This window comes from Equus przewalskii, chromosome 9, assembly GCF_037783145.1.
Source record: "Equus przewalskii isolate Varuska chromosome 9, EquPr2, whole genome shotgun sequence".
Classification (NCBI taxonomy): domain Eukaryota; kingdom Metazoa; phylum Chordata; class Mammalia; order Perissodactyla; family Equidae; genus Equus; species Equus przewalskii.
The window spans coordinates 23,536,121-23,548,526 of NC_091839.1; the positions used below are offsets into that span (position 1 = coordinate 23,536,121).

Consider the following 12,406-nt stretch of genomic DNA (forward strand, 5'->3'; position numbering starts at 1 on the left):
GTGTGGAAATAAATTTTGATTTGTATGTTACAATTGGTATAATATTAATAATATCTATTAGATATGTTAGATATCTAACACACATGAAGAGTTTGAAGTTCACATACAAACGACAAAAATACGTCAGAGGCCTTTAATCGAAGTACGGAATTTGATCATTCAGCCTAGGAGGGACTGGGTCTAAGATTTTATTTCAAGTCTGACCCTATTAAATGCTCTGAAGTGACAGCTCTAGTCTGAACATTTTCCAGGAAGCTCGATTACGCCCTCAACCTGGCCCCCGCCTCTGCCATATGTAGGGTCAGACGAGCCTGTGTGCGTCATCCTTCCACACTGTGGTCAACTTATAAGTTACATGAGCTGGGCTCTTCTTGCAACATCCTGTGCACTCATCAGCTTTGCTGGGTCGCTGCCTCCTGTTCCGCAGAAGCTACGCCATGTCGCCCATGATCATCAGCCTGGTGTGTCTTGGTGAGTCCTGGAAGGGAACAAAGGGGCTTGAACACTATGGTGGAAATATTGGCCTGGAAGTCTGTGTCTCTCCACAGTAGAGCACCCTGTGCATGTGGGGAGAGGTGGGCATTTTTGGCTGAGTTTATCTTCTGCCGAGCACGGGCCTCACTGGTGGGGCTCCTAGGCCAGGCAAGGGCAGGAGTGGGAGGCCAGGTCTTGTGTGGAGATGGATCGTCCATTATGAGTCTTTCTTTCCAGAGTTCTTCTTGGTCCAGAGGATCTGGGCACAAGTGGGTGAGTCCTCTCTCCAAATCTTGGGTTGCCACCCATCCCAAATATTTCCTGTAACAGGAGGGCAGGAGGCATAGGACGTTGGGTGATGGGTTGACTTCTGTAAGCCTTGTGGGTAAATCTCTTGTGAACCAGAAAATGGGTTCCCTTGGAAACCTGGCCCCAATTCTTGTCTATAAACTCTCCCCAGACTCTTCCTCTTAGTTGAACCAGGCTCTACGGGCTCCTGGAGGAGACTGTGGTGCTCAGGGCTGGCGTGTCTGGAGATAAAATGGTGTCGTCTGTAGAGTAAGGGAAGGAAGCAGTGCCAGGAATGACAGACCCTCTGAGGACAAGATGATAACTCAAGTTCTCCAGCATTTCCATGAGGGAAATGCAGGGCTGCAGAGTGGTGCTGCCATCCTTCTATCAGAAGAGGTGGGAGAACTGTATGCCATGACCCCCTGAAATTCCAGAATGTTCTGTTGCAGGATCAATGGTTTAATGTGCTTCATGTGTTAGCTGATGTGACTTCATTCACATAGGTTTTCTTCTATTCACTGTCTATTTTGTCTTCTTTTACATTAACATTTTTTCATCATCAACATCTAGTAAGAGTCTTTTATTCAGTACTTGCTCAAAATTCTCAGTCAATACATATTGTAGGAAGCTGCCATGTCTATGTGGTGCTGGGGAGTCTTCACGTAGCTCTGAGTACCCCCAGGTTTGGAAAGGAGCCTTAGAACTATGGGGAAGGAGGAGGAACTTCTGAGCACATGGAGGGGAGGAGGTCCCCATTTTCTCCTCTAAGGCTGTGCCTCTTTCTACCCTAGGTGGTCAGGACAAGCCCTCTCTATCTGCCTGGCCAAGCCCTGTGGTCCCTCAAGGACAGCATGTGAATCTTCAGTGTCACTCTCTTCTTGGGTTTGACACATTCAGACTGGACAAGGATGATGGAGCCCACATCCCTGAGCTCCAGGGCAAAACATTCCGGAACAACTTCCTCATGGGCCCTGTGACCCCAGAATATGCAGGAATCTACAGATGTCATGGTTCTTACAGGCACTCCCCCTCTGTGTGGTCAACACCCAGTGACCCCCTGGTGATTGTGGTCACAGGTCAGAGAGCTCTTATCCAGAGTGGCTATTCACTGTCCCAATAGTCCTAACCCCAGAATTTCCTCATGGGGGTGTCAGTCAGGGTCCAGTTAGAACTACAAGAACCACTCAAAGTATTTTAGATAAAACAGGATTTAATACACGGACTGGGGTGCTGTGGTGGGTAGAATAATGACCCCTCAATGATGTCTACATCTTAATACTGCAAATCTACCAATATGTTATGCTGCAATCCAAGGAAAATTAACATTGAAGATGGAATTAAGGTTGTTAATCAGGTGACCTTGAGATGGGAAGATCATCCTGGATTATCTGGGTGGGCTCAAGGTCATCATAAGTGTCCGTATAAGAGAATGAAGGAAGCAGGACAGTCTTGCAGCATGAGAAAGACTCCACCAGCAATCGCTGGATTTGAGGATGGAGGAAGGGAACAAGGCATTCAGGTTGCTTCTTTAAACCCAAAAACGCACAGAAACCGGTTCACCCCTTGATCTTCATAATGAACACAGCCCTATCAACACCTTAATTTTAGCCCAGTGAGACCCGTGTTGGGCTTCTGACATCAAGAACTATAAGATAATATATTTGTGTCCTTTTCAGACACCACATTTGTGGAAATTTGTTACAGCAGCAATAGGTAAGCAATACAGATACCCAGGTGAAGGATGAATTAGGAAGCCCAAAAGGAGAAGTGAGCCTACCTAACGATAGGTAAGGACAGTCTAGTGATGCCACCACGAGACTGCAGTATCACAGGGAGGAGTCAGTGTTCATGGAGCCAGACTCAGGGAGCACTCCATGGAAGCTGGGACCATGGAGAAGGCACAGACATGGCAGATGTGTCCCTTTCCCTCAGGCACAAGGTGGGTGGACACTGGGAGGTCCCTGCCTTACTGCTTAATTCTTATCTCCTATCAGGAATTCCAACTTATCAAAAAAAGCATGGCCGAGCTGATAAGAGAGACCAGAAATGCAACCCATGGTAGTCACTCTCCCATCCCCACCACAGAAAGCAGGAAAGAGGTCTTTAGGAAACAGATAAAAACAGCAAAAGCGCCAAAGACTTTGCAGTGGGAATTGAGTCTGATGTTGCTAGAGACAGAGAAATAGAGAAAAGGAGAGAAAGAGACAGAAGGGGGCATTCGGATAGAAAAGGACATAAAGAGGAAAGAGAAAGACAGATATGAGGAGAAATTCTCACTCATTCCAAGTTCCATGGGATGAGGCGAGAAAGGATGGCTTCTTCTAAACTCACAACATCTACATTTGTAGGAGTCTACAGAAAACCTTCCCTCTTGGCCCAGCCGAGTCCCCTGGTGCAATCAGGACAAAATGTGACCCTGAAGTGTTGCTCAGAAATCGTGTTTGACAGCTTCATTCTTCACAGAGAGGGGATAATGGAGAGCCCCTTACACCTTGTTGGGCAGTTCCATGATGGGGGCTCCCAAGCCACCTTCTTCTTGGGTCCTGTGACGATAGCCCATGCGGGGACCTACAGATGCTTTGGTTCTATCAATTACTCCTCCTATGAGTGGTCGACACCCAGTGACCCACTGAACATCAAGATCACAGGTGAGAGTTTCCAGACCTGCCCCCTGTCCTCTTTTGGATGCAGGTGGGATGTTCCAGGACTTAAAAGCTCCAGGTGGTGATGAAGGAGATGAAAATTGGCTTCTTATGAAGAGAGACAGACTTGGTGACAACTACACCAAGAGAGACAGTGAAAGAGGAGAAACAATATAGAGCATTTGTTACAATATAAAGGAAAGATATAGGGACAAAGACAGGGGAGTCATAAATGGAGATAGAGTAAAGGAAGAGATACAGACAGATATGCACATATCAAAGGGAGGGTGCCCTTCCTCTCTGAGTTTGTTCAGAGACCTGGGAACGTTTAGAAGTTCCATTTTAACTCCATATTCTCTTCACTACCAGGAGAACCCAAAGGCACACCACATACCTGACTCACATTTCAGGGCCAAGCTGACCTGTCTCAGACTGATTCCCCATGAGTCCTGTGTCCTCTTCCCATGTAGCACCCATAGATGCTCTTTTTACTCCGACATGACTTAATTCCATGTGGTTAAGCCACAATGTGCCCCAGAATACCATGGTCCTGGGTGAAGGAGCCACCAGCCACTATATATTGTGTGTTTTATGAGTTCTTGAAGTTTCTCAGGCACATGTTCCAAGGTCACTTCGATGTTGCAGGATTACTGATGTCAAAAGCCCACAGAGAGATGCAGTCAGAGAGAAAGCAGAGTCAGTGAAAAGCAGAGACATAGAAACACATGTGTACATGTGCACACACACACACACACAGAATGGGCCAGAGGGATGGAAGAAACAGAGAGACAGACACTAACTCAGAGACACATAAAAAAAAGAGGTGGAGAAAAAGAAAAGGGGATGGGAAGGGGGAAATAAAAACCCTAAAAAGCAGAGACCTGAGTAGGAGATACAAAGATAGAGAAAAATGGTGATGTAGGGGTGGATGATAGATTCCAAAAGTGAATTAGAGAGACAAAGAAGCAGAGCTGGTCATGGAGATGAAGATAGATAGGTAATAGATAGATAGATAGATAGATAGATAGATAGATAGGTAGATAGATAGGTAGATAGATAGATAAAGATACCTAGATACATAGGTAGATGCAAAAAGATAGGGTCAAGACAGAAACAGAGACTCAGAATGCAAGAAAAAGATACAGATCAAACAAACAAATCCAAGGAGAGACAGAGAGAGTAAAAAAAATTACAAAAAGGAAACCAAATAGGAGAGAGGCAAGGTCAGAGACATAGAGAGAGAGCAATAAACAGAGAAAGTAGAAGGATAGAGATAGACATGAGAGGGAAAGGGAGAGAAAGAGAAGTCAGGAGAACAGGGAGAGTGAATTCTCAGTTCAGGTCCTTCATGTGTTAAGGAAGAAGAGCCTCTCTAACTAAACTGTCTCTTTTTCTCCCAGGCCTCTACAAGAAACCTTCTCTCTTAGCCCAGCTGAGCCCCGTGGTGAGGTTAGGAGAGAATGTGACCTTGTTCTGCAGCTCTGAGAGCTCATTTGATGTGTACCATTTATCCAGGGATGAGGAGGCCCATGAATTCTGGCTTGCTGGAGGGCAGAGCCATAATGGTGCATTCCAGGCCATCTTCCCTCTGGGCCCTGTGACCCTAGCCCACAACGGGACCTATAGATGCTACGGCTCTTTCAATAACTCTCCCTCTGTGTGGTCAGACCCAAGTGACCTGCTGTACCTTTCTGTCATAGGTGAGGAAGCTCCAAATTTGCCCTGTGTCTTGTGACTCAGACTAAATTTTAAAGCCATATCTGAGGGGTGTCCTGCTGATAATTAGGGGATGCTTAGTAATTCTGAGAGAAAGAAGCATAGATAAATAAAGAGGAAGGAAAAAAGAAACTGAGAATGCACCTCCAAGGTCCTCCCTCATATCTTGCATGCATGCCCACATTGGGAAGGTCTATGCATCCAGGCAGATGGAGAAAGGGGTCAGGGCAGAGTTAGGAAGAGGAGCAACCAGGTCATTTTGGGAGATCAGAGGTTGCATCATCCTCTCCCTATTATCCATTTCTCAGAAGCCCCTCCTGGTTTCTCACTCACAGAGTGATTTCCCAGGTGGCACAGAAGCCTTTACTGCAAGGTAAGAGACTCATTTTGTGTACAGGTACCTGTCATAATCAACTTCTGCTCCCTCTCTGCAACTTGAAGGGAGGGAGTCAAGTCCCCATGGATACAGGAAGGTGATCCCAGGACTCCCAGGAGCTCAGCGTTAGAAGACAAAGCAGCTTCGGTAGGGTAGAGGATGGGAAGCTTCATTTCCTCATCTCTCTCCTGTCCTGTTTTCTAGGAAACTCTTCAAGTAGTTGGCTTCTACCCACTGAACAAAGCTCCAATACTGGTGAGTAAAGGATCCTTCTTATCTTTGTGGAAACCTGGGAGAGAGAAGCTTTGAGTTGGAGTGTTGACTCAGCCACCTTCCAGCTCTGTGATCTTGGCCTTGACACCTTCCCTCTCTGATCCCTAGACTATACAACAGCAGAAGGGGCTTGGGTCAATGTAGAGATAAATGAGGACTCTTAAATCTCTAATTTTCTGCCACTAAGATAAGGATAAACTTAAGGTCACACTTATTCTGTCCTCATTCCTAACTGGAGATGAGAATCATGAGGACTTGAGGGAGGGAACAGAAGGGAGAAGCTGGTGGTTTTGTCAGTTCTAACAGAAGTGAGTTCTTGTCTGTTAGGATGCAACCTTGATGTACTCAGTAGAGCAAGAGCCTTGCAGCAAGAGAACTGAGTTCACCTACATATATTACTCCTTCATTAATTTATTCAGTCAAGTACCATTCCATGTGCTGGATATGCAATGCGTATTTACTTCCTATTGCTGCTATAACAAATTTCCACAAGCTTGGTGGATTAAAACACCATCATTTTTTAAATTGTCTTACAGTTCTGGAGGTCAGGAGTCTGAAATTGGTCTCACTTGGCTAAAATCAAGATGGTAGCTGGTCTGAAGTCCTTCTGCAGGATCTAGGGGAGAATCCATTATCTTGTCTTTCCCACTTTCTAGAGGCTGCTCACATTCCTTGGCTTGTGGTCATCTTCCTTCATCTTCAAAACTAACAATGATTGGTCAAGTTTACCTCACATCAAATCATTCTGACCCTCCTTCCTTCATCATATCTCTTTCTCTGATGCTCTTCTTCTGTCTCTTTCCTTCTCTTTTAAGGACCCTTGTGCTTACTTTGGGCCCATTCAAATAATCCAGGATCATCTCCCTATTTTAAAGTCAACTGATTATCAAACAATTCCATTCGCAACTTTACCTCCTCCTTGTCATGTAATATAACATAATCACAGGTTATGGGGATTGGGACATGGACATTTTGGGAAGGGTGTCAGTGTCACAATCCAATGTACACATCAGGATAGATGCGGAGAGGGCTGATGGTCACTCTGAGTTTATTATAACCAGCATTTCAATATATACATAGCTTACATCTGTTAAACATACACAGGTGTTCTGGATGAAATAATTAGTGAATGCCAAGAATTCTTAGTGATTTCTCAAGGAGCCCTCCCTCGGCCTCTGTTTTGATATTACTATGTTTTTGCTGTGCTCGTATATTTTTATCTCAGAGCAGGCAAGGCATCCTAGGCAACGGCCCCTCCTGCTCCCAATATCGATATTGTGTCTCCATCTGTGCCCCGAGGTGACCGCGCCTGGCTTAGGTTGCCTCTCCCTGGAGATGTTACCCATCATTGGCTGACAGGCCTTCTCACCTCTGGGTCACAGTTTATTGGCAAGCCTTTTCCAGTGATTATTAACCCTTCCTGCATCAGGGGCGGCTACAAAGGGAGATGCATTTTTCTGCCTAAGACAAATAGCAGACAAGATGAATTTGCCCTCTGCTCTTGGAAAGGTGATATTGCAGTATAGTTAAGTGGGAGGGCAGAAAAATGAATGCACGAATGGATGAATGAATGATAAATTGTGAAACATCTATGCAGGAAATTTAAAATAAAGTGATATATAATGTTTAGTGGACAATTTAGCATGAGTGGCAGAGAATCTCTCACTCATCAGGCAATATTTATTTTGTGACCTTAATGACAAGAAGTATTTAACTCTTTGAAGATTGATGGAAGAATATTCCAAGAGTCTTGCAGTTACCAAAGTGAGAACAATGTTATGTCCAAGGAAAAGTCTATACCTGAAATTCTGTGAGTGAGTCGGAGAGAATTACAAGATGAATGTAGAAAGATAGAGAGGATACAGATTATATAAGAGAACTAAGTATAAACAAAGAGATTGTGTTGTATGTTCACTGCCATTGGAAGTCATATCATGGTTTACTAGGAAACCATATATGGTTAATACTGACTTATATGAAAAGAATGAATTGTAAGCTGCATAGCTTTGAGCCAGGAGACTATGTAAGAGACAATTGCCACCTCCTAGCACGATATGGTGCTAACTTGGACACAAACTGAATGAAGTTGATGGATATAAGATCTGTTGTTTAGGTAGAATCATTTGGAGAAAGGTTCTACTGGGTCTGATTTTTCCTAGTTGCTTGGTCTAAGGCTCATTCATTACTTTCTGACAATTATTTTCAAAACATGTAAATTCATAATTGGCAGAAGAGAAAGAAAGTATGCAGGGAGGTGCAAATGAAGGCACCTAGTATAATCAGATACCAGGAAGATAAAGACACTTGGCTTCAAATCATTGTTCTACTTCGGTATGATTACCTCTTTGATCCACTATTTTATCCACAATAAAATTAGGCTAAATCTCTTCTTTTTTGGGCTTTCTGTGAGAATGAGGTCAGGCCAAAAATGTGAAAGCATAACCCCACACACACACACAACACAGGTCCTGGAACAGAGAAAGTGATCTATACATGGTATAAATTTTGCCCCATTCCAGTCCTCTCACCAAAAAACCTCTACCTCACCCTCACTTCCAATCATATGTGGAGATATAGATAGATTCCTTGGAGGTGAATACCAATATTCTTTTCAGTTACTTCAGATCTTAGAGATAGGAGGCAGAACTTCCTGCTGGTCAACTTTCCTCCTAGTTCCCAAAAGGACTGGTTTTCTTGGGGCAAAAAATGGACAACAACAAAATATGTTGAGCAATAGCTAGTAGAAAGGATTGTCTTTTCCCTCTGCTTCATCAGCAGAGCATCAACCTAATATAAGCCTCATGAGCCCACAAAGAGTAAACACATTGCATTCTGAAGCCCTAGGCTCACACCTCTTGGCATTATTTTCTGGCTAAGACATAAAGCAGCTCAACTTACTTTGACCTTGATTTCACTTTTTCCTTTTATTGGAGAATTTAAATTGTTTGATTCAAGGGTGTGGTGGAGGTAGAGATGTTTATGCATTTACCTAACAGTCAATAAATGGGAGACACTTAATGAAAGAGAGTTGTTATGATTTGCTTATTATTGGATTCACATCTTCCTCCAGGTAACTCCAAACATCTGCCTGTTCTGATTGGGTCTTTGGTGGCCATCATCTTCCTTGCTATCCTTCTTTTCTTCCTCATTCATCACTGGTGCCCTGCTAAAAAGAGTAAGTCTTGGGAATAACAGGCCAGTGCTAGCTGGGCAAAGTGGGGAGCTGGGATGAGAGTGAGAAAGTGTGTGTTCCACACTTGCAGGCTGATGCTTGCTTCAAGGCAGGACCTACAGAGCTAGTGCTTTCTAGAGAGAACATTGGTGCTCTGCACCTCCTCTCTGTCTGCATACCATTACCTAATTCTCCAGTGTATCCTCACATCCAGTGCAGCCACTGATATCCAGGAGAAGAATCTATATAAGACAGAAATGAGGAGAGAGAATCAACAGGATAGAAATTGGGATCCTTTATTAGGATGGGTCTTTGAACTTTAGAGAGGTGGAATTTCTGACTCTGCTTTTGGGCAGATGAGTAATCTTAGGCATCCACTGCTTCTGTCTGCATCTTGGTGTCTGTATATGAAATGAAGATCCGTAAGTGCTATACCAGGTGTTTATACAACTTCTATCCCCTACAGATGCTGCTATAATGGACAGAGAGCCTGAGGTGGACAAAATGGTGAATAGGGAGGTAGGTCCTCATCAGCCCATCCTCTTCAATGCAGTCCCATTTATTCCTAGTCCCCACGAATATGTACACATCCTCACTCATCATCTCCCTTTTATGCAGGACCGTGAAACAGAAGACCCACAGGAGGTGACATACGCACAGTTGGATCATTGGATTTTCACACAGAAAAAAAGTCACCCCCACTTCCCAGAGGCCCAAGAAATCCTTAACTGATACCAGTGTGTACATGGAATTTGCAACACATTAAGGCCAGATCAAGGATTGAATCCTATCCCCTGAGCACACATAGAAAGACCTTGAGGAGGTCATCTATTGATGCCATAGCTTTTTCTCAAACCCAGCTTGACAGCTCAATTGTAATAAAGCTGGAATCTTGAGACATGTCTCCATCTCTAGTGTCACCCCTCTTCATCAGAGGGTCATATCTAAAATCTCAGGGCCCCTAAGAAAACTGCCCAGACATTCTAGTATGCTATTATGATGATCCAAGCCATTTCCAATATTGTCAACAAAATCACCTAAGTGTTATAGAAATCCAACCATAATTGGCCCACTTTCTCTGACATTCTACTGATAAGACTCTAGAAATCATGATACATTTAGCCAATGAATCAATTCCTCCAAGTTTCTATAGAGACACAGTATATTGTAAGTCTTTAAGCAAATATTAGTGAAGAAAATTCACACTCTTGTGGATCTTGGTCTAATGGGAGATGCCAACGGGTGAAACTATTGAATTCTATCTATAAGAGAGAGGGAAATGTAGAGTCCCCTCCTTTTGTTATCTTTGGCCACTTTTGCTTATGAAAATCTGTCCAAGAAATTTCTGAACAACACAAATCTGAGCATGGCTCTCTTTTGCTTACAAATTTCTATGGTTTCCCTTGTCTACTCTACAGAAACCAAACTCCAATGCTTAGCTCTAAGTTCTCTATTTCACTTGACCCCTGCCAACCTCAACATCATAATCGCCTGTACTTTCCACTCCTATTTGAAGTTACAGCCATGCTGAGTAACACATAGATGCATAAATATAAGCTAATTCTTTTTTCTTTCAAATATAGCTTGAAGTCCTTGGTGCAGATAAATTTATTCAAATATGAGTTCATTTCCCAACTTAAATAAATGTCCCCAGAAATAAGTAATTTTTTAATTTCCTGATAATCAAATATTCTTAAACGTCTTTAAGATAATATGATGTTAGTGGATAAACAAACCAGTTCATTCATGCACTCCTCAGTGAGTAACTGTGTCATTTGTTTGGATTTTTGTCAAGACTTTATTTTTAACAATCTTAGGTTTACAATAAAATACCATATAATTCCTGCCCCCACATATGCATAGCCTCTTCCAATATCAACATCACTCACTAAATGGTATAATTTTTGCCAAGGATAAACCTACACTGACTCATCATAATTGCTCAAAGTCTATAGCTTACTTTATGGTTCATTCTCTCTTGGTGTTGTACATGCTGTGGGTTTGGACAAATGTGTAATGTTATTTACCCATCATTATAGTGTCATACAGAGTATTTTCACTGCCCTACAAATCCTCTGTGCTCTGCCTATTCATCTCCCCTCACCCTACCCCTGGCAACCACTGATCTTTTCATTGTCTTCATAGTTTTGCGTTTTCCAGAATGTCACATAGTTGGAATAATACAATATGTAGCCTTTTCAGATCAGCTTCTTTCACTTAGTAATATGCAATTAAGGTTCCCCCATGTATTTTCATGGCTTTATAGCTCCTTTCTTTTTAGGACTCATTTATAGTCTATTAATAGTCTGACGTACCACAGTTTATTTACACATTCACCTACTGAAGGGCATCTTTGTTGCTTCCAAGGTTTAGTCATTGGTAATCAACTGGCTATAAACATCCATGTGTAGGTTTTTGTGTAGACACAAGTTTTCAAATTCTTTGGATAAAGACCAAAGAGTGTGATTGCTGGATCATATAATGAGTATGTTTAGTTTGTAAGAATGTAAAGAGATCTAGTAGAATGGGTAGATCTTTGCGGATGATTCTGGAAGGACAAAAGAGTACAAGAAATTAAGACATCAGAGTTTGGACACTCACCTAAACTATAGGTGCCATGATATTTTGGATGTAGAGTTAGCGTTAAATTTAGAATTGTTGGTGAATAACAATGAAAATGATATGTTCATGTGCAGAAATGACAAGAATTTATGGCTTTGAGCACCCACTTTATGAAGTATGTTTTACATACATTTCCTTGTCAAAACTTAATGTAAAACTTATCAGAGCTCTTTGTTATCTCCACTTTGCAAAGTATGGAAAGGTGTGGGAACCAGGTAAGAACTTGGGTTTGGCTCAAAAAATTTCCAGGAAGTCAGATATCTTTGTTTAGCACACATCTGGGAAAACCAGAGCAATGCATGGGAAAAGAAAAAGTTGTGCAGCTTCCTCTGCTGTCATTAGTTTGAGGAGGAACCTGAACAGTGATGATGGGACCCAACAGACCACATGCAGCACATGGGTCAGTTCTATGGGGCCCCTGCTTTCTGTATAACAGAAGTGTGCAATAGCCAAGAAAAGAAAGTAAGGTATTAGGAGTTAGTGAGATCTGGAAGGGGAGGCATGATGGAGTTACCTGGAACTGCAGATCAGAATTCCCCAGATATTGGGCATGTACACATGGGTAACAGCATGGGCAACTGAGATTTTCCACAACCCCAGATGTGGCTTTTTGAACACAGGGTTTCAGCTTGGATGCTAGAACCAAGGCAAGAGTTTTGGAGGAAGATTAAATTTCCATGTGGCTTCTCTTACAGTGTTAAAAATAAGGATGAAAAGGTGAGTTCTTTCCCCAAACCACAATGTCCTCCTTCTTGGTAGAGTATCAAGAGGCTTCTTCAGGGAACTTGGGAGGAAAAACGGGGTTTTAGGGATGGATTTGATTCTGGGAGGGACTTGGTT

General features: G+C 42.8%; 1 protein-coding gene across 1 annotated transcript; it reads left to right on the plus strand.

Moving 5' to 3' along the window:
* Positions 1–322: 322 nt before the first annotated feature.
* Positions 323–10,693, plus strand: LOC103554711 (killer cell immunoglobulin-like receptor 3DL3). The gene is made up of 9 exons (XM_070558525.1): positions 323–471; positions 712–747; positions 1,557–1,841; positions 3,114–3,413; positions 4,808–5,107; positions 5,704–5,754; positions 8,843–8,947; positions 9,411–9,463; positions 9,563–10,693. Exons 1-9 carry the CDS (start codon positions 438–440, stop codon positions 9,674–9,676), a joined length of 1,278 nt encoding a protein of 425 aa, XP_070414626.1. The 5' UTR covers positions 323–437; the 3' UTR covers positions 9,677–10,693.
* Positions 10,694–12,406: the final 1,713 nt, after the last annotated feature.